This window comes from Panthera onca, chromosome C2, assembly GCF_046562875.1.
Source record: "Panthera onca isolate mPanOnc1 chromosome C2, mPanOnc1 haplotype 2, whole genome shotgun sequence".
In the NCBI taxonomy this organism is placed as follows: domain Eukaryota; kingdom Metazoa; phylum Chordata; class Mammalia; order Carnivora; family Felidae; genus Panthera; species Panthera onca.
Window position 1 is genome coordinate 27,722,818 of NC_138347.1, and position 22,656 is coordinate 27,745,473.

Sequence of the window (22,656 nt, forward strand, 5' to 3'; positions counted from 1 at the left end):
AAAGCCGGGGCGCCTGGGTGGCTTGGTCGGTTAAGCGTCCGACTTCGGCTCAGGTCATGATCTCACGGTCTGTGAGTTCGAGCCCCGCGTCGGGCTCTGTGCTGACAGCTCAGAGCCTGGAGCCTGCTTCCGATTCTGTGTCTCCCTCTCTCTCTGACCCTCCCCCGATCATGCTCTGTCTCTCTCTGTCTCAAAAATAAATAAACGTTAAAAAAAAAAAAAAAAAAAAAAAAAAAAAGTAAAAAAGCCAACTTGAAAGACTCCCTACTGTTCAAGTTGTAAAGTTCAATATAATAATAATATATTAGAACTGATTTTGTACAAGGCAATTATTTAATGTAAGTATACAAAAGGGAACTATAACACAAAAGACTGCTGTATATAAGGTATATTTAATTTTTTATTGACTTTTACAAATGAGAGTGCTTTCCTTTGACAATTTTGTTCTTTTTGTAACGCAGATGCATATTTAGGAGTATAAATAAAGGAAACTTATTTCAGCCTTGGTAATTAGAGATGAATGAACTAAAACAAGCAATGAGTTCTGGGGAAAGCTGCAAATACCACAAACAGGAAAGAAGAAGACTCAACTCAGTCATATGTAGATCTCTTCATTCATTATAACAAAAAATACGGGTTTTAAAGAACTAGGTTTATTGTAACATTCCTTAACCACACCACATGGTAGAGCTATCATACTAAAAGATGGTGGATGGAAGAATGCCATGACTCTGTGACCTTGATTTACAGTTTATAACACATTCAGTTTTGTATCACCAGGGACTTACAACACACTTCACTAAGTTTCCCACCACCTCTTCCTGACTCCTAAAAAGTTATTAATACATTTATCACACTGCACCAAAAATATTTATTACTCAGCCAGTCTCTCGCATCAGCATCTGGAGGGTAAAAACAGATTTGTTTCATTCCTAGAGCACATATGATAAATACTAAGGGCTAAACAAATGTTTACAGTGAAAGGATTAAGATATTAGATGTGGCTGCTGCTTCTCTATTTTTCTGGCAAAAGCCCAATCTCTAGCCCAAATATTACTCTATTCCCAAGACCCCATCCCTTTTTATAGTCTAGTATTGGCAAAATGAATATAAACTTTCTATAAAGCCAGGTCCTACATAAATAAGAGTTCCTTCCCTGACCTCACCAAAGTAAAGCCACTGATACTATCCATGCTCTGAAGTATAAAGTATGCAATAGCTACAAATCCAGATATTAAGTCTGCCAGTAGAGAGAAAAAACAAAAAACAAAAACAAACAAAAAAAACAACACTGTAAATCTCAGAGAGCTTAGAAATAGCTTATAGCAAAACACAGCATGCTGAGAGATGCAACCCCAAAAGCCACAAATCAAAAACCAATTCCCACTACCCATCACCTGCTTTCTTATCTTCCCAACACTGGTCATGACCATGCAGCAATACACAAAGATGATAAAATGTTTTGCTCTTTTCCTTCTACACTCTACATGGAATATTTAAAGCACTTACTTATGATAAATGTTCACCTTCCCATTAAATTTTTATTGTACTGATTTTGGTTTTTGGGTTTTTGCTAGTTTTATTATGTTTGTGGTGTTAATTATATTTAAATTATTTAAATTGCATCGTAGCAGTAATGTTGAAAACATCCCACTTTAGATCATCTGAGTACATTTAGGGAAACATCACACTCACTGAAAAACATACATATCATTTAGGCTGTATAGACCAACAAAAAAGAAAATGAAAAGGAAAGAGGGAAGGGAGGGAGAAGGGAAGGGGAAGGGAAGGGGAAGGGAAGGGGAAGGGAAGGGGAAGGGAGGGGAAGGGAGGAGACAGAGGACTGAAGGAGGAAAGAAAGAAGGGAGGGAGGGGGAGGAAAGAAGGAAGAGAGGAATAATTTTGTAATTTTCCTTTTTTGAAAAAAATGGTATTATGATTAGGATCATACTATATCCATAAATCAGTTTAAGGAAAGCTGACCATTTTTACAACATTCAGTCCTCCAATTTGTGAAATACAATATGTTTCCAATTATTTACATATTCATTAATGTGTCTCAATGATATTTGCTAATTTTCTTGGAAGTTCTTGCACATTCATTAAATTTACTCTTGTCTTTGACAGTTTTATGTTATAAATGGTAGCTTTTTAAAATTTCTCCCTATCATTCTTTTTGTACATAGAAATATAATTTTTGCATATTGATTATCAATCAACATAGCTCAAAGCATGCTTTTCTTGGAAAGAGTACTTTGTAGAGGGATAATTTGCATATAAGATACACAAATCTTAAATGTACAGCTCAGTGAAACTTTTTACAGATCTATACACCTATTTAACTACCACCCAGATAAAAATACAGAAAATATCCATCGTTCTAGTAAATTCTCTCATACCCTTTTTATAGCCAAGAGTGATTCCCAGGAAATCACCATTCTGACTTCTATCACTGTAAATTAGTTTTGCCTGTCCTTAAACATCACAGAAATGAAATCATACAGCAGTCACTTTTTTGCATCAAGTTTTAATTGTTTGCAGTTTTTAGTTATTATCAATAAAACTAATGGACTCCTTTCTCAAGGGTCTATACCTAGGAATGGAAACACTAAGTAGTAGTATAGTATATGTTGAAATTCATTATAAGTACCCAGTTTTCCAGATTTTCCAAAGTGGTAATTCCGTTATACACCCCTACCAACAATATGTGACAGTTCCAGGTACTCCACGTGCTTACCAATATTTGGTATAGTCCTGCTGTTTCCATCTTAGCCTCTGTGATGGAGGAACAGTGGGGCCTGTTCTCTAAGGGGATGACTTGGCAAGTGTGCACTAACCAGACGGCCGCCACTGCTGCAATCTATCATTACAGCCAACAAGGCAACATGTCAATAATCGTATGTTAAATACAAATTAAGAGATTCTATGTTTCCGACACAGAGGCTACCACTGCCTGCCTGTCAGACATGTGACTCTTCCAAAAGTTGATCTGTTTCTCCTGTGGTGAGGTAGGACACACTGTATGGGGGATTCCTGCCTGTCAATTCTGGAAGACTGACTACAAAGAACCTTTGGCCACTCAGCTCTCCCCACTTACTGGCCTCTGCCCTTCTTGGGACTAGCAGTGGTACCTCACTATTGACACTGTTTCAAGTTACAGTGTTGCTGTTCCCATCTAATCAGTCAATTCTGGCCACAGTCCTGCATTCCTTGAAACTAATCTGTTTCATATTTTCAATTTTTCCAGACCACTTGTACTCTGACAATGTCAGAAATGACTCAAAAAATGAATAGTAATTAAATAGAAATTAAAGCATTCCATGGGTCTTCTATGATCCACAGGTATCTGGTATTGTTGAGCCTTACTATTATTTTCACAAAACTAAAAAGATTTATAATTGACTGCCTCACCTACACATCTTCTTAATGCAGTTTCCTCTCACACAGCTTCCTAAATAAAAAGGGTAGGAGTTAAGAGATCTATTTTAGGGGTGCCTGGGTGGCTCAGTTGGTTAAGTGACTGACTTTGGCTCAGGTCATGATCTCACTGTTGCATGAGTTTGAGCCCCACGTTGGGCTCTGTGCTGACAGCTCAGAGCCTGGAACCTGCTTCAGATTCTGTGTCTCCTCCTCTCTCTGCCCCTCTCCTGCTTGCATTCTGTGTGTCTCTCTCTCAAAGACAAACATTAAAAACATTTTTTTAATAAAAAAAAAAAAGAGAACTATTTTAAAAATTCAGAATCCGGGGTGCCTGAGTGACTCAGTCGGTTGAGTGTCCAACTTCGGCTCAGGTCATGATCTCACGGTTCGTGGGTTCAACCCCAGCATCGGGCTCTGGGCTGACAGCTTGGAGCCTGGAGCCTGCTTTGGATTCTGTGTCTCCCTCTCTCTCTGCCCCTCCCCACTCATGCTCTGTCTCTCTCTGCCTCTCAAAAATAAAGAAATGTAATAAAAATTCAGAATCCCACCCTAACTGCTCCTGGACATGATGCTTTTTTCTTTCCCTAAGGGCAACGGCAGGCCATTCTGGTTGGTAAACCCCCTACCCCAGGTGGCTCCCAAACTTAACTCCAGCTCAGACCCCTGGACTTCCTTGTTGGACTGAATGGTCTTGGAGTATAAAACTAGTCAATAGTCAGTTGAATACACGGCTCAATCAGTTTCTCTACAATGGCCCATGGAGGCCTATGTGGGAGCCACAATGAGCCCCTGTAAATTTTGTAAAAATTTTTTTCCTCTTGCACTTACCCTTCTAGATGAAAGGTCAGGTTCAAGTAGAAAATTACTGCAAAAAGAGGTAAAATTACAACTACCGGAATGGGACATACTGATTTTGTAGCAGTGGAGGCAGTATAACCACCCCACACTCAGTCTTCCAGAACTGCCCTTGGAGCCTGAAACACAAGGAAAAGTGCCCTGGTGAGACTACCCCTCACTGTTTCACTGAGCAAAGAATCCTGGCAGTTCTTTTCATTCACTGAAAATCATTTCATGATTTTCATGTGTCTTATTACTGTGTCAACTGTGTCATTTGTCACCTTCACTGTCACTATTTTTAGGATGATTCCTTTTTTCTCTGTGAATATTTTAAAGATTTTCTCAGTCCTAAATGTTCTGGAGTATCATTATCGTGACTCTGGTGTGGGTTTCTTTTAATTTTCCCAACTAGGATTTGTTGGGCTTTGCGAAATTATAGGTTATTTTTTCCACTTCTGAAAAATTATAAATTATTATCTCTTTAAATATGGCCTTTGAGCCACTCTCTCCTCTCCTTCTGTAACACCAATTAAAGTATGTTAGACCTACTCACTTTATTTTCCATGTCTTTTAACCTATCTCCGTATTTTTCTTTTTTTTTTAGCTATCTGTTACAAATTGGAGAATTTCTTCTCCTATTCACCCTCCAGACTAATGTTCTTTAGCCAATTCTTTTTTGTTTTGTTTTTTGTTTTTATTTTGTTTTAGAGAGAGAGCCAGCACGCATGCATGTGCAAGCGGGGAGAGGGGCAGAGAGAATTCCAAGCAGGCTCCATGCTTGGTCTAAAGCCCGATGCAGATTTCAATCCCGTGACCCTGTGATCGTGACTCCCTTGCCTCCTCCCCCGTTCTTTAGCTATTTCTAACCTATTAAACCTATATTCTGTTTTCTTTTCTGGTCTTACTTTGGTAATCCTAATTTTCATTTCCAGAAGATATTTTCCATTCTTTTTCAAATGTACTACGTCATATTTTCAAGGATTTCTTATATCCTATAAAAGCTAAAGCATAACTCTATCAATCACAATATCTAAATACATGTGTACTGCCTATTGCTCTTGCTGATTCTCACGGTATTTTTTTTCTTTTTTCCAAGTGTGTGTGGTAATTTTCAGGGTGGGTTCTTACAGAGCTTCAAAAGCTACCGAAGGGGTTCTCTGAGGCCAAGGATAAAGACACCCTCCTAGAGAGACAATATACTTTTGATTCTGCCAGAACCTAGAAACAACACAAAAACAACACCATCCAAAACTAAATTCCCCAGGGTGCCTGGGTGGCTCAGTTGGCTGAGCATCCAATTTTTTCTTTTTTTTAAATTTGTTTAATGTTTATTTATTTTTGAGAGAGAGACAGAGAGAGAAAGAGAGTGAGCAGGGAGAGGGAGAGAGGGAGAGAGGGAGAGAGGGAGAGAGGGAGAGGGAGAGAGGGAGAGAGGGAGAGAGGGAGAGAGGGAGAGGGAGAGGGAGAGGGAGAGGGAGAGGGAGAGGGAGAGGGAGAGGGAGAGGGAGAGGGAGAGGGAGGGAGAGGGAGGGAGGGAGAGAGGGAGAGAGAGAGAGAGAGAGAGAGAGAGAGAGAGAGAGAGAGAGAATCCGAAGCAGGCTTCAGGCTTTGGGCTGTCAGCACACAGCCCAATTCAGGGCTTGAACCCATGAACCATGAGATCATGACCTGAGCCGAAGTCAGACACTTAACCAATTGAGCCACCCAGATACCCCGAGCACCTGGGTTTTGTTTGTGGGTTTGTTTTTCTAAGTGTGGCAAGCTTAGTAGCATACTCCCTAGAATTTGCTTTCTCTCTTTCTCTTTTGCTTACAGTGCAGAGCCTGCTTGGGATCCTGTGTCTGTCTCTCTCTCTCAAAAATAAATAAATGTAAAAAAAAAACCTTCTTTTTAAATGTTCCACTTAAGAAATTTACCATGAAATTTGTGAGTGCCTACACAGAGGATTGTGAGATATAAAAAGATATGCTGTAACTCATATAATTATAATGTAGTATTCCAAATGTATGAACTCATATTAAAGTACGTCTGCTGAAATATAATCATAGTCAAATGATTCTGTTGGGTAAAACTTTGCTATCTGAGCATAAGTAATGAGCAAATAGTTAAATTTACTTTGATGCATGATATATAAACTGTTTCTTAAAAATCATTTTCTCTTTTGAATTTAGAAGCCTAAACCTTCATAAAACCCATAGGAACAAATATAAATATCTCTTTGCCATATATTTAGCTACAATTCTCTTATTCCCTTTTGATTTTTTTTTTTTTTTTTTTTAGTGTTTATTTTTGAAAGAAAGAGAGGGAGACAGAGTACGAGTAGGGGAAGGGCAGAGAGACAGGGAGACACAGAATCTGAAGCAGGCTCCAGGCTCTGAGCTGTCAGCACAGAGCCAGATGCGGGACCCAAACCTATGAACCGTGAGATCAAAACCTGAGTCAAAGTCGGAGGCTTAACCGACTGAGTCACCCAGGTGCCCCTGTCTGACACAGTATGATTTACATATGTGCTTATTAACTGCACATTTTACACTTGACATATTTTTGTTAGCTGTAAATTATAAAATCTACACATACCAGAAAAGACTTACATTTTGCAACTAAATTAGTATGATTTTTTACTTCTACAGAATATAATTTTATGTAAAATTTCATGGTATATTACACCACACCAAATGTCGGTAATGTTATGTACAATAAAAATATTTATAAAGTATTCACTATTTTAAGAGTATATTAGAATTTAAAAGACCAAGAATAAAAAAGAACATTATCTTAAGAGATATAGGTTCCCATTTGGACAAAAATGAGTATCTAGAGCAATACATAACATATACATTAAGTAACAGATTAGGAATAAGTTTTAATCCTTAACTTTCAAGTTATTTTTATTTATTAACTAACTGGTACATGCTGTTTCAATTAGAAAACAGATGATATAAAAACTAGTGACACTATTTGGTATATAAGCTTCCAGACTTTTTTCTGTTGTATACTCGTGTAAATTCGCTTCTACAATATACATATACTTTTACAAACAAGATTTGCATTATAATATATATTCTATCTTACAATCTTTTACACTTAAAAGATCATTGCCCTTAAATATGAAATCCAACTCGCCTATTTCATGTTTAAAATATTTCTCCTCAAAGTTTAAGTCCTGCCAAGTTTTATAATTATTCAAGACAATTATTTCATTCTGATCCTTTTTTTGAGGCAAAAACTAATTTTACAATTTCTCTAAATCCTTCACACAAAAAAAAAAGCCTAATTAAAATGTCTAAAGATAATGTATGAATTTTTGGTTTTTCATTTAAAATTACTGGCATTAACTGAAATTAGCCCCAACTGAAAAAGACAATAAATCTTAATTTAAGTCTTTCCATCTTAATGTCTTACAAAGTAACATTTAAAGACATTAAGAAGTATTACTAAGAAAAATTATGTGCCTTTGCTAAACATAGCATTTTGAGGCATCTCCTACCATACAGTAATCTCAGATTACCTACAAAGAAATGCATTATTGATATTGTGCCAAGGGAAATTATCTGAGAAAGCTAGTACATTCTGCTACCAAACAACTGCGTTAGAGGGTAAAGAACACTGGCGTCGTCAGATTTACCTTAGTTGTGTGCCTTTGGAAAATCATTTAACCTCCTAAAAGAACAATTTCCTCTTCAATAAAAGAGTTACCATTACCTCCACAAAGCTGTTTAGAAGATTATAAAGATTTTTTTAAATCAACATTGTTTCATGAAAAAATCAAATTTATTTTTATTTGATCCACTGATGAATCAAAATGTTTCAAACTAAAAAAGTTTTCATTATTAAATCAAAAGATTCATTCTATCACACATCTTGGAATCTTGCCTATTTCTTTAAAAGAAAAACAAACAAACAAACAAACCTATAAACATACTATCATATTATAGATCAGAAAATGGAGAATTAAGGCCCATGGGCTATATCCAGTCGGCAGCCTGTTTTTAAAATCAAGATTTATTGGACCATAGTCACACTCATTAAATTATATATTATCTATGCCTGCTTTGGCACTATAATACTAGAGTTGAGTAATTGTGACAGAAACCATATGGCCAATAAAGCCTAAAACATTTGCTATTGGCCCTTTACAGAAAAAGGTTGCTAACCCCTGCTATAAATGACTATAAACTGAATTGGACAATATATCCAAAAGAGATTAGGGTAAGAAAACAATCAAAACAATATGAAAACATACATCTAAATTTTAACGCCTCATAATGCCACTCCAAAATCCTAAAAATCTAAGCTCCAAATACAATCGAACTAGAATATGAAAATTTTGGTTACAGAAAATATAACAACAGTACTGAAGTTTATTAATGATTTATTTAAAATAACAAAGTATATCTTTGTGCCTCTTGAAATTAATTAAAGCCAATTATTATTTCTATTATAAATAGTACTTATATCTACTTTATACAAATTATGTTTTTACCTGCTAATGGCTTGCTCCTCATCAGTTATTCCAGTCTCCCTGAATGCCCTGTTTGATTCCGCCAAACTCAAGGCAATTGCTCTCTGAAGATCATCTTTATCATCTCCAGTGAGATCAATCACATCTGAAAAGCAAAACTATCTTTCTCAAAATTAAAAGTCAAACAAAATGAAGGTAATTCTTATCATGGGGATTTTATACCCAATATATCCTTTCAAACCAAAGTCAGCACCAACTTAATTCTCCATAAGAGCCTCTCTGAAGAGAATGCAAACACATTTTAAATTGGTTATGTTTTAAAACTCAATGTTCTTCCCTAGAAAATATACCTAAAGCAATAAGAGCATAAATAATTTTCATTGCAGAGGAATCTCAGTATTTACTGGGAAGCCTCTGATTAAAAGCTAATAAGCAGAAGAATGCTAAAAAAAAAAAATTGGTTCTTTCCCAACAAAAATTGAAATCAACATAATTAAAGTTGTATTTATGCTTTCTGAAGTCAATTCAATCATATACTCATTACAATTCATACATACTACCACCTACACATTATCTATCAAAGTATGATAATAAAGGAGATCTCAAAAATTATGTTTCAGAAACTAACTGACCATAAATATATGTTTATATATACATTTTTTTAAAGACTAGAAGAATGTACTAAACTGTTAACAGTAATTAATTTTGAGGGTTATGGGATTAGAAGTATCAGGGCCTTTCACTTTCTACTTTAAACACTTTGCTACCATCCGAATTAATGAATGAACATGCAGTCCTTTTCATTTAAAAAAAAATTTTCATTTCACAAAAAGCAAGAAATATACAAATAAATGATACTATTTTCTTTTGCAAGAAAGAAAACAGTCTTGATGCTGTAAGTATTCTTCTTCCAAAGAATAATGGCTACAGCTATTACTACCTTCAGAAAAAAACACTTTTTAATCCAATTTTCTATATTGGTCAGTTTCCTTCACTCAAAAGATGGCAATAATACCTCCATTATCATAAGAACCATAATGCATTGCTAAGTAGGGGACTGCACAACAATACAGTAAGAAAGAGAAAAAGCTATAGCTGTTTTACCTTATCTTTGTGAGGTTGGGCTTATGGTTACAGGTATTTTGAATGTTTTATATTGAGACACATTAAAAATTAATTTGTTTCTTTGTAACTCTTAGAAAAGAATTTTGCAAGAGTGGAAACATGAAAAGGGGTTGGGGATGGGAAAATAAGGTGCCTGTATTTTACCAATTGACTGTAGGGTTATAGTTACTCAAAAAGAATATGCCATACTTACTGAGAAAGAAATAATGTATATTGATAGTTTCAAAAGTCTACTTCTACTGTTATTGACACTTTTTTTCTCTCAACAACAGCTTACAAGAATATTAGAAATATTTGTTGGCTATGGAAGGTGTTTTTTAAATGTCGTTAAGAGAGTACAATGAAACTTCATGAAAATGTAATAAGTAGGATACAAAAAAATTCAGTCAGGTAAAGTGTAGAACAGAATATAGCAAGGTAACTGAAATGATGGAGCATGCCTACATATACCAGCAAGCGAAAGTTTCCTAAGTCTTGCTTACAACACCCAAGTCCATCTAGACAACAGTTGCAGACGGATGTCACCCTGGGTGTAGCTATCCAGTCCAGCTTAAAAATTGTTGAAGAAGCTAGGACTAGAGAGGCACGAATGGGCCCCAAAAAATGAGAACTACCGTGGTTATTAAATGACTAGAACGCAAGTGAGTAAAGAAAGAACAATGGAAGTAAAAAAAAAACAAAAACAAAAACAAAACAAAAAAAATGAAAATCACAAAGAAGCAGAAAAACCGGTATGGGAGATATGATTACTTAGCCCTCAGACTCCAGTCTCTCATCCTCCTACTGTGCTTTCTTCAGCTACAAAAGCTAGGAAGATTAAACAAATCTATTTTCCCAATTCACTTGTAGCTATGGTTCCGAATAGAATTTAGGTTGCATCAGTCAGATGCACTAACAAGAGACTGAGAAGGAAGGAGCGAGGGGAAAGCCATTATCCTGCTGCTTTTGGCTATTTTCTCCAGCATGACTGAACAGATACGTGTTGTTCCACATAGCATTCCAGTGTCCAATTTCCAGATTCGGGATGTCAAGAGATAGAGAAGTGGCAACTAGACTGCATTCCAATGTTCAGGCACAGCTCAGTGGCAGTTACCTAACCCTGCCTGCTTGTTCTCTGGGCTGCAGCTGCAGAAGTAAGTTCTTGAACTCAGTAGTCCCAGAGGCGGCCTCCTGATTCACTATCTTCCTGATTGTGGCAGAGGGAGCTGCTTCCCTGGGTGGCCAGTCCTGCAAGAACCTGGGAATCATTTCCTAAGGCTGAGCTGGAGATCCCACCTCTAGTACTTCCAGTGTTTTGTTTTGTTTTGTTTTTTTGTAAGAACCTAATCCCCTGTATTAAATTTCTTCTTTAAAACTATCTGGAGTATTTACTGTTTCATGTCTGACAAGTAAAGCAAACTGGCTAGAACAAAAACTCATTTAGAAATAGTAACAACTTATAATTAGAGCTTTTTATAATTGAACTGTAACCCAAGAAACACAAAAGTAAAAAACAAGTCAAGATGTTTTAAACCTATTTCAAAGATAACTGCAGTTGTGAGAAACGAAGTATACCATCATAAGAATAAAGAATGGTGGACAGGTTTTAAATTTATGTCTTCTAACTATTAAATCTTTCCTCCATAGTAGCAAATTTCCAAGAGTGGTCAATAAAGCCTTCAGGATTCCCCCATGACCTAAGTGAAAAGGGTCCCATAGGTAAAAATCATTCTCCAACATGTTATCTGGCATTTCTCCTGTGATCATATTTGCACTGATGATGCAAAACAATGATGGATAAAACGGCTGCATCTGCAGAAATTGAGGCAGTAGCACCAAGTTCTTTGAGCAATTCACTGTCACAACTAAGCATACTCACTATTCAAAAAAAAAAAAAAAAAAAAAAAAAAAAGCCTGTTTCTCTTAGATCCTTGACATAAAGGAAAATATTTTACTAAATCTCAAACGCTGATTTACATATTCTTTTAACCCTATGTGACAAAATACAAAGTATGCATAGTACTTCTGCTGCTTCCAAAGTAAGCTTTTGCTCCAGAAAAAACACTTGTGTGGGGCGCCTGGGTGGCTCAGTTGATTAGGCATCCGATCTGTGATTTCGGCTCAGGTCATGATCTCATGGTTCCGTTTGTGAGTCTGAGCCCCTCATCAGCTCTGCGCTCACAGCACAGAGCCTATTTGGGATTCTCTCTCTCCCTCTCTCTCTCTGCTCCTCCCCCGCTTGCGCATGTGCAAAACATGTTAGTATAATGCTTGAGTTGCAAGCCAGCTGAACTGGCAGATATTTTTTTCACAGAGCACTATTTTTACTTGAAAAAAACAACTAACAAACTATGATTACTCAAACTTCAAAATTTGGCAGATATTCTCTCTAGAATAAACAAAGTGATCCTGTCACCTGAGGGAGAACAAATGAGAATATGTGCTGCCAATGATTAATGTGGAATTTTCAAGCAAAAATGGTACCTCTGAAAACTTGTTTCTATCACTATGCACACATCTTCCCAACACTTAAAGTCTTTTCTGGTGAAATCAAGTGATACTAACAATTTTTATTTGTTTCGTAAAGCAGACATTCTTCCAACGTTTGGAAGGAAATCTTTTCTGTGGTGTTATAAAATCATGCATCGGTAAACAATCCATTCAAAGAGCAAGGTGAGTGACAAAGATGCTAGGAGCATCTTTAGTTTCTATATTTGGTTTTTGACCCATTTCCTGACACAGAGTTCCTAAATCACTTGGAATTTTCTGGGTGACAGGAACATCTTTTGTTCTAATGAAATGACTCCTGGGGGACTCCTGTATAGCTCAGGATGAACCGATGCTCACCAGCTCCTGTATGGCTTCAGGATGAATGCTGGTCACCAGAAAAACCAAGCCATGATGAGAAGCTTGGAACTTTGAGAGGAACTTTTTTCCCTGGGGAGGAAAGAAGGGCTAGAGATTAAGTTAGTAATCAACCATGCCTACCTGATGAAACCTCCATAAAAATCCTTAAAGTACAGGGTTCAGAGTGCTTCCGAACTGGTGAACATATTCACCTGCTGGGACAGTGGCACACCCCAACTCCATGAGACAGGAGCTCCAGCTCTTGGATCCCTTCCAGATCCTACTCTATATACCTCTTCATCTGGCTTGTTCATCTGTATCCTTTATCATATCCTTATACAATAAACCAGTCCATGTAGTGTTTCCCTGAGTTCTGTGAGCCATTATTGCAAATTATCAAAATCAAGGAGGAGATTATGAGAACCCCCAATCAGTAGCCAAGTCAGACAGAAGTGTGGACTGTGTAGAATGTAGAACTTGTGACTGGCATGTAAAGTGGGGACAGTCTTGTGGGACTGAGAGCTCTTAACTTATGGAACCCGATGTTAACTCCAGGTAGACAGTTTCAGAATTGAGTTGAATTGTAGGATACCCAGTTGGTGTTGGAGAATCTGTCAGAGGTGGGAAAAATGCACATATCTGGTGTCAGAGTGTAAGGAGAGGAATAAACAAGCAACAGTAGTCTTCAATGCTAAAAAGATAGGTTGATCAGAGACTATTATTGGTCCTTAGCTGAAAAGCTGGGGCTTTTTCCTTTAAGCAATGGAGGAGGTTTATTCATTATTTGTAGTTTTACTACAATTACAATAGTTTTCTCCATGATGTTCCCATTACTGCATAACGCTTATTCCCATAGGATATTTTAGAACAATAGGGCAATCCTCAAAGACTATTACAACCTACTCTTACACCAAATACACATGATTTTAAGACTAGATATTAGCAAATTAAATGTTACTTCAATAGAATGCTTAAACATGAGTTTCTTTTTCTGGAGTTAGGAGAACAATTTCTCCTAAAACAAGAAACATGTAATGAACTATTAATTTCACAATGGAGCCTAGCACCCTATGAGTTTCTTATATGCTTATACTCAAAATGGAACAGAGAATAAGCATAGCTATAAACAACTTCTAAATGAAACAATTTATAATTTCAATTATAAAAATTTAGCCTTTGTAAAAATCCAAGCAAATATCAGAGTATTACGAATATTTTTATAACTGTGCCAAGGGAGGATCTCAGTAAAACACCAAAATGTTTCAACCAACCCTCCCTCTAGTACTAGGTGTGAACACAGCTCAGGGCACAAATGTGTTACTGTTAGCTGAGTAACACTATAGAAAATCACAGGTTACAAAAGCCTATAAACATTAACCTCCAATATTTTCAAGTCTGCCCAAATTAAAACATTTTTTCTATACAGTCAGAAATATATATACCAGAACATAACACTTACCCTAATAAATCTTTCACTCTCCAAAGAATTACCATTTGAGTAAAACTTAAGTACCAGCTCCAAAACATTTCTCTGTTTATTCCAAAATACAGGCAGTCATCAACATAACAATGAATTAGACTTACAAATATATGAATTATTTATAACTCAGAATTCATTTTCCCGTGAAAATAGTATATTAAATGACATGAGGCTTCCAAGTTAGTTTACAAAAGCCAATTTAGCCCATAATATAGTTGAATTACAATACATGCAAAGATTTTGAATTTAGGAGGAAAAAAGCTCTTCCATTGTTTTCTTTACCTACATAAGGTTAAACTTAAGGGAAATCCTTCACCACTAGCAAAGATTTCTAGGCAAGGGAGTGATGAGTACAAAGAACTGTTTGGGGAGATTACAAAGAGCTTGTAAAACTAAAAATAAAAATCACTAGGCCACCAGAAGGATGGGGATGCCTTAGGAGAGACAGGCAAGTATGATCAAAGGATGGTCAGCAGACTGGAAGTAAGGGCACTACCATGCTCACCATCATTCACTCTGCTTCACCATGGATCCTCACCATTCAGCTCCTGAGCCCAATATACTCCTACCTAGCCTGGGATGTACCTGCCTCAGACATTCACAAGGTTTACTCCCTAACTTCACTCAGGTGTCTTCGTAAATGAGAACTCATCCAACAGATATTCCCCAACTGACCCCTTGTTTGGCACAACTCATGCCTGACCTACAACCACATCCTTGTCACCCTCCATCCCTTCACCCTGCTCTACTGTTTTTCACGAATTTACTACTGCCTGACATTATTTATTTATTGTTTACTGTCTTTCCCCTATGTAAACTGAGACTCTGTTTTCTAAAGGCCTAAAAAAGTACCTGACACAGATGAGGGAATCAATAAATATTTATTAAACAAATAAAAGCCAAATCTCGACTATGGAATAGAGACAAACTGAGTGAGTCATCTTCACAGTGACTAATTAGAAGACTTAAGAACATATGCTTCATCCACCTAAAATTTTTTCTAGTAAGTTCTAGGACCAACAGCATAATCAAGTATCATGTTAGAACAGTACTTAAAAGCAAGAAGACATACACAGTGTAACACAGCTCAAGGGGACAAATGTTTCCCACTGCATTCTCCCATTCTCCTCTGCTCTCACTCAGCTCCAAAGATGTTCCTACTTTTCCAATCTTCTCACTGCTGAATTCAGACTCTCTCAAACAGCGAGGTCCAATAGAACTTTCTGTCATGATGGAAATGTACTAATCTGTACTGTCCAATATGGTAGCCACTAGGCACATGTGACTACTACTGAGCATTGAAAATGTGTCTAGTCCAACAGAGGAACTAAATTTTAGTATTATTTAATTTTAATTTATATTTTAAATTTAAGTTCCCACATGTGACTACAGGCAACTGTATTGAATAGCTCAGGTCAAAATGGTCTTGTTCTATTTTTAATAATAGCTGCTGACATTATAATGGCAGTACTGGTAACAAAAGTGAAGAGTACAGCAGCCATTCCTGAATTTTGTCATAAACTTCATTGTTTTGCAACTTGGATTGTGGGGAAAAAACAACAACAACAACATTCAGTATTAGTCAACAAAAGTTATAGCGCACAGCTATCATTTGGCAGTAAAATTTAAGAAAACTCACAAATTTGGAGTACCTGGGTGGCTCAGTTGGTTAAACGTCTGACTTCGGCTCAGGTCACGATCTCACTGTTCATGGGTTCAAGCCTCGCATCAGGCTCTGTGCTGATAGCTCATAGCCTGGAGCCTGCTTTGGATTCTGTGTCTCCCTCTCTCTCTGCCCCTCCCTTGCTCATGCTCTCTCTTTCTCTCTCTCTCTCTCTCTGTCCGTCTCAAAAATAAACATTAATATATATATATATATAATTCATAAATATACAAATATATATATAAATATATATATATATAATTCATAAATTTACACAAGTCATTCTGCAGTACATGTCTAACAGAATTCTAAGTACATGCTTAGATTAGAATGTAAGCCTAGCCTAGTTGTATCCAACCAGTTATAAGTAACTTTCACACCACTGTAACATCTTATTTTTTAGCTTAACCTTGACTTTTTGTGAATCATCCAAATAGTTTTATGCATTAGAAATCTCTATGGAAAAAGATTTAACTTTCTTTGCATTATTTTTTCTCTATCTGCAGTTACTTGTTTAACATATTTGAAGAACAGGAAAAATATTACTGTTCAATTAATAATATCCAAAACTGCTTAACATTAAGTGATTTACCCCTCAGGAGAGATGACAACACTACACTTGGATCTATTTATCACTTGTGCTTTAAATCATTTTTAGAGTGGCCAAGCAATATAACCAAGACCAGAGTTCTAAGACAGAGCCTCTCACTTTCTTTGCAATCCTCACCTAATAATTCAGTTCTTTTGGCGGGGGGCGGGGGGGGGTGGGGGTGGGATACACTGAATCTAAATTTGTGAAGGGTCGACCACTTAACAGTTATTCCAATGTGTTATACCTATTTCTCCAAAACTTAAGCCAATATGCGGCATTACTTTCTGTGTTAAAATTACCTACCCAAATCCCTCTCATCTTTTGATCCATACTTTGATTGCTCAATTGTAGCACATCTTGTTCTGGTGGGCATATACTTTTTTCCTGTTTTAAAAAAGTTCAAAAGAATTTAATGGTCATGAAAGAAAGAAGATTACTACTTGATTTCAAATTGGGCAAAGCCTTGTATGGTCATGTCAATGACAGAGTTTGCCATGACACAAAAACTTACAGGATATTAAGTATACCTATGATATCTCAATATCTTGCACTCTCTCCTTGTTCCCTTTGCATTAGTACCTTTTACTGCAAAACTCCAAAACAATTTTATTTCCAATTTAAGCTGGAGGTGGGAAGCATTTATTGGACAATCCACAATATCTAATCTGGACAGGAGATCCAAGTAGTGAAAAAAGATGTCTAAAATTTTTGCTAATATTACCACGAATGATTTAGACCTTTTCTCAAAATTTAAGAGAGTATTAAATTACAGTATGGAAAATTACCAAAGCAATAAAAAGATGCCAGGTACACTACTACTTAATTCCTTATTATGCAGAGTACAAGCTTTCCTTGAAATGTTTTCTTTTTCTCTCAAAAAGGAAAGGTAAAAATGCACTAAAAAGCCCACTCACAGCCCTACTATTGAAAATGTAATTACTTCTTCAATATTAAATGAAGGTTCACAAATATGTGTTGAATCTCCAAATCAAGTGATCTATTTTCCTGACATACCCAGTTATGCATAAAAGAAAATTTCCCCACAAGCCCCCAATGTGACTTCTATGGGATATTATGTTAAAAGCTAAACTTTTCTAGTCATTAAAAAAAGATACATTTTATTCCTTCTAAGAGTTTATAGCCACAAGGAATCTTATGTATTTAGCAGTAGAGACTTTTATTTCAAAATGTAGATGTTTTGTTAGCACCACAACCAACAGATGACACACTTGAAGTTAGCAAGGTGTTGTTTATGTTTTAGCCCTGGTTGTAACGACTTAATACTTAGAAAAGAAGGAATAAAATTTGTTTTTAATTTAAAAAATAAAAAAAAACAAGCCATATTTGAAAAAATTAAGCTAAACTATGGTCAATTCTTAAATAACAATGTATTTCATACAAAATTAAGAAAATGCTCCGAAAGGGTTTTCATAACTAGAACAATCTCTTGAGAATTTCCTTACTCTGATCACTCAATATGCCATGCTCCTGCAACACACAGCTTTCTCAGCAGAGGCCTGTATTTGAATATATAGTTGTAATTATTTCCTATCTTTCTGCCCCACATGTTTTACCACTTCTTCCAAGAATTAAAAATACACAAAAGATTTCATTTCTCCTGAGGAATAATAGCACAGTGATTTAAAGAATCTGATCTGTTGAATGCATGACATCTCCTTACTTTCTCATTTTGAAAACATATAACACTAGTATGACACTGCCAATTTAAATACTGAATCAAGACTATTTCCCAATGGCAATCACACTTAGAACTTTTTGAAATATGGTGCACATCTGTTAAATGGAAAAGAATGGTTACTTCATCAGATATTTTTTCCCCAGTTTGATACTGTTATGATACAATCACCACATTCTATTTTTACAAGGGTTTTTCTCAACAATCTGAAAACAACTTTATGGACACACTATCCAAATTATTGAATTACTAAGTATAAATTAGCACCTTGGTGAGAAGGATAGCACGTTTCATTGATAAAGAAATTACAACAGCACACAATTTGCTCAATATGATAATCAGTTATAATCAAACCTGAAATTTCCTTTCTCTACCATTTCACATGGAATATAAAATTGCTTAAGGAATATTTTTCAGGAGCTACACACACACACACACAATTTTTAATTATTATTTATATAGGACACATGCCTTCTGAAATCTGGGTGCCTTCTCCCTAAGAACATCTGTTTGAAGTTCTCTTGTCCATAACATTTTCACTATTCTTTGTCAACAGTGTTGAACAGGTATAACATCTGGCTTAAGCATTATTCACAGACTTTCACAGAACAAATGACACCTCTTCTTTTATTCAGGACAGTCTTATAACCCTACTTACCCTACCTACCTATATATATATATACTACCTCATGTAGTATATATATATATATATATATATATATATATATATATATATATATATATACACACACTACCTCATGTCACAAAGTCTACCATCTATATTAAGAATTCACAGCTATCAGTCTTGTCATTCTTTCCACTAGAACAGTGAACCATGTTTAGTCAATTTCCTGCTGCCTTCACGTGAACCAACTGCCTTCAACCAAAAACTTTTTTCTTTTTTGTACCTAATTTCATTTCCCCCCAAGTCTCAGAACCTTGAAAGATATTAGATGCTATTCTCACACATTAATTCTTTCTCTACTCATATTACTTCTCTTTTTTTCAACTTCTTGCATCAAGCTTCTCAATCTCATTCCCTTTCATTGGTTTTGAAACAGCTTTTTTACATGTATTATCAAAAATAATTCAACAAACACTTTTTGAGTAACCATGCAAATCTAGCATGATGGTACAAACATCAATGGTCTTTTGCCCTGTTAAGCTTCCTGTTTGGTAAGAAAGAGAGGCACAAGCAAATAATTTCAAAATTACACAGTACTCATTAAGACCCAAGTATGCTCTGGGTGCTGGAGAAGCACCTGCTACAGCAAAAACTCCTGACCTAAGTCTTACAACACCAGAGGTAATGAGGCTGGGGGCAAAGGCTAGAAGGCCCTCCCAACAGAAGGAACAGCAATATAAAGACCTGAAGAATTAAACAGCACTGGATGATAAGAACTTCAAGTTATCACATATAAAGTGAGAAGAGAAAAACAGTAGAAAATGAAGTTAGAGATGTAGATAGGAGCCACATCTGAGTTATCACATATAAAGTGAGAAGAGAAAAACAGTAGAAAATGAAGTTAGAGATGTAGATAGGAGCCAAACCACAGTTTGTCTTCAACTTACACAGAAAAACACTTGGGGCTGTTTCACATTTATAAAACTTCATCCGTTGCCTATTATCTATGTGAGATGGGAGTATTTCAGCTTTGGGTGACATAAGGTCATTTGTGGAACAAAAAATATTAAGATTATCCCAAAATTGTGAAATTAAAATATTTTACCAACAAACACTAATCTTTAATGCCAACAGTTATAAACATCTATGTTTATATGTTCTTTCTTCCTAGTCGTTTCCTAACTTTGAGAAAGTGTACAAACAAAATAAGAGGGGTGCCGAGCTGGTTCAGTAGGTAGAGCGTGGAACTCTTGATCTCAGGGTTGTGAGTTCAAGCCCCATGTTGGGTGTAGAGATTACTTAAAAATAAAATCTTTAAAAAACAAAAATCAGAAATTTTCTTCTCTTCAAATACTAGTTAGTAACCAAATGCCGTAAATCCAGAATGCATAAAAATAAATATCTACATGTTATATGGTGCAGTTATTACACCAAAATGAAGCACAGAGGTAATTAAACATATTTTGAAAATATATATTCATATTATAAAGAAAAAGTAGAGTCCCATATAATCCTTTCCCTACATATGTATGTATGTCTGTGTGAGTATGTGTGTTTACTTTGTTACACAGTAATAAACTTTTTTCTAAAATCTTAATTTGGGGGAGGAACAAGGGTTGAAGGAAGGGAAATTCTGGTAAGTGGTAAACCTATCAGTAATTAGAAACAATAGTTTGCCTTCAAAAATAATACTAAGTCCTCTACCAACACTTAAAACCTATAAAACAAATGTTTGTGCTCATGTAAAACCTTTGAAATGTTTGTTTCTTTAATGAGTAACACCTACAGCTGTTCTATATTCCAACAATGAACACTAAATGAAATGCTCTGTGAAAAGATATACAACTTAAATACAATGTTTTACTCCTGGACTGGGAGAAAAAAAAAAAAAAAAGAATGCAACTAATAAAAACATATACTCTTTTCAACTACACTAAAAACAACCAAGATTAAGTAGTTCTTTGTCCTTCACCTCTGCTTCAACAAAATTAATATATTTCCAAGGAAAATTTTTCATTACATTCTTATTAAAATATTAAGAGAGAAGTAAACTTACTTGTGTCTGCTTGGCTTCCCACACTAATGTATCTATCATTGCCAGGAAGTGCTGTTTGGTAGTAAGTTGTCTCCTCTTGCTGAGGGGTCTTGGCATTCTTTGCAGTAAGGAAAGCCACTGCTAATTCCAAGTTTCCATTACTATCCTTCAAATATCAAGAATGGAACATCAAACATTTTGGAATAACTCCATACATTCTCACACAATTTATTTGAATTTCTCCATAGCAACTAATACTTAAATAGCAAAAGTCACTTTTAGATTTGAAATCATTCTATCTGAATGATTCATACTATTTTATAGTGTAAATTGATCGTAAACAATATATTCTACCAATAGTAATTCCTTTTTCTGTTAAGACAACTAACATGACATAAGTAGTAATTCTATAATTACTTAGTTTTCCATTACTTTCATTTCTCCTTAACAAAAGTCAATCACAAATTTATGCTTCTAAACAAATGAACAAACTAAAAAACGGTTTTGGAACCTGCCATATAAAAGAGTGAAAATGAATATTTAAAACACTACTTCTACAAGAAGAACTATAAAAGATATTCCCCTGTAATATATATGCTGAATACATACCTAGAGGCAAACTTAAGTAAATGTCAGACTTGAAGGAAGAAAATCGCAAAATATTCTGAAGCTTGATAGTACAGAGACATAGAGAACTAGACAAAAATACTCAATACTGTCAAGATAACAATCCTACCCAAATTAAATATATAAATTTTATGTAGTTCTCATCAAAAACGTTTCTGAATAAAATTATGCTGAAGTTAATTTAGGAGGAAGCAGATGCTAGAAAACTAATTTTTACAACAAAACAATGAAAAGAGACATGACCAGTTCTATCTCTACAGTCTGTAGAGTTAATAAATAGAAGACTTAGCTCTAGGACAGATAACTGAAACAACATTAGGAAACCCAGATATTAATAATGAAGTGATCTTTGTTAACAGAAGGCCAGAACACCTAAGACTATGAAGGCCTCATGAACTCCAGCATACACACAGACTGTAATAGGAAGCTAGTGGAGGGTTTTGGACAGAAATGATATGGTATGACTTACATTTTAAATGGATCACTCTGGCTGTGTTGAGTATACACTACGGGAGAGAAAGGACTGAAGCAGAAAGTCCAACATTATTTGCTCTCACATTAAATATGTGAAAGAAAGATCAGGATGATTCCAAGGTTTGAAGTCTGAACAACTGCAAGAATAAGATCCCCAACCCCCACCCCAACTCCAATTCCAGTTAGCCAGGAAGAGAAAAAAAGTAAAAGTACAGTTGGAAAAGTACCACTGCTTTATTTTTATTTTTTTTCAATATTTATTTTTGAGAGAGAGAGAGAAACAATTGTGAGCGGGGGAGGCGCAGAGAGAGAGGGAGACAGAATCTTCAGCCTGCTTCAGCAGGCTACAGGCTCTGAGCTGTCAGCACAGAGCTCAACACAGGGTTCGAACTCACAGACCACGAGATCATGACCTGAGCTGAAGTTAGACACAACTGACTGAGCCACTCAGGCACCCCAAAGCATCACTGCTTTAAACTTTATTATCACAACCATTATAAAACTCTTAAATGACTCACCAAAAATATGAGTATAACATAATCTATGTTAGATGAGTTAAATAGTTGTAAAGTAATTTGCAATAACCATGACTAACATTATCGAACTCTATGTGCCAAGAAATGTGCTAATTGCTTTCTATATACTCTTATAATAATAATAAACTAAATGCAACAGGGATTTCTTGAAAATCACTTACTTTGGAGGGCTAAAAATAGATTCTTAAAATAAAAGTACTCAAATCAGTCAATGACCTTGTGGTTCCCAAAAGCAGACTCCTTGTCAGTATATTACTA

General features: G+C 35.7%; 1 protein-coding gene across 11 annotated transcripts in view; it reads right to left on the minus strand.

The window, feature by feature from the left end:
- The window catches only part of USP25 (ubiquitin specific peptidase 25), a 151,057-nt gene that overhangs the window by 98,831 nt on the left and 29,570 nt on the right, over positions 1 to 22,656 (minus strand). For 6 of the 11 annotated variants that reach the window (XM_078452874.2, XM_078452873.2, XM_060640293.3 and 3 more), the window contains 3 exons: positions 20,783 to 20,927; positions 16,709 to 16,789; positions 8,741 to 8,864 (listed from right to left, as the gene is read on the minus strand). In XM_078452874.2, coding sequence (XP_078309000.2) covers positions 8,741 to 8,864; positions 16,709 to 16,789; positions 20,783 to 20,927 — 350 coding nt within the window. Of the gene's footprint in view, positions 1 to 4,248; positions 4,324 to 8,740; positions 8,865 to 16,708; positions 16,790 to 20,782; positions 20,928 to 22,656 lie in introns of those variants that run through there. The other 5 variants (XM_060640294.3, XM_060640291.3, XM_078452872.2 and 2 more) reach the window with 3 other exon arrangements.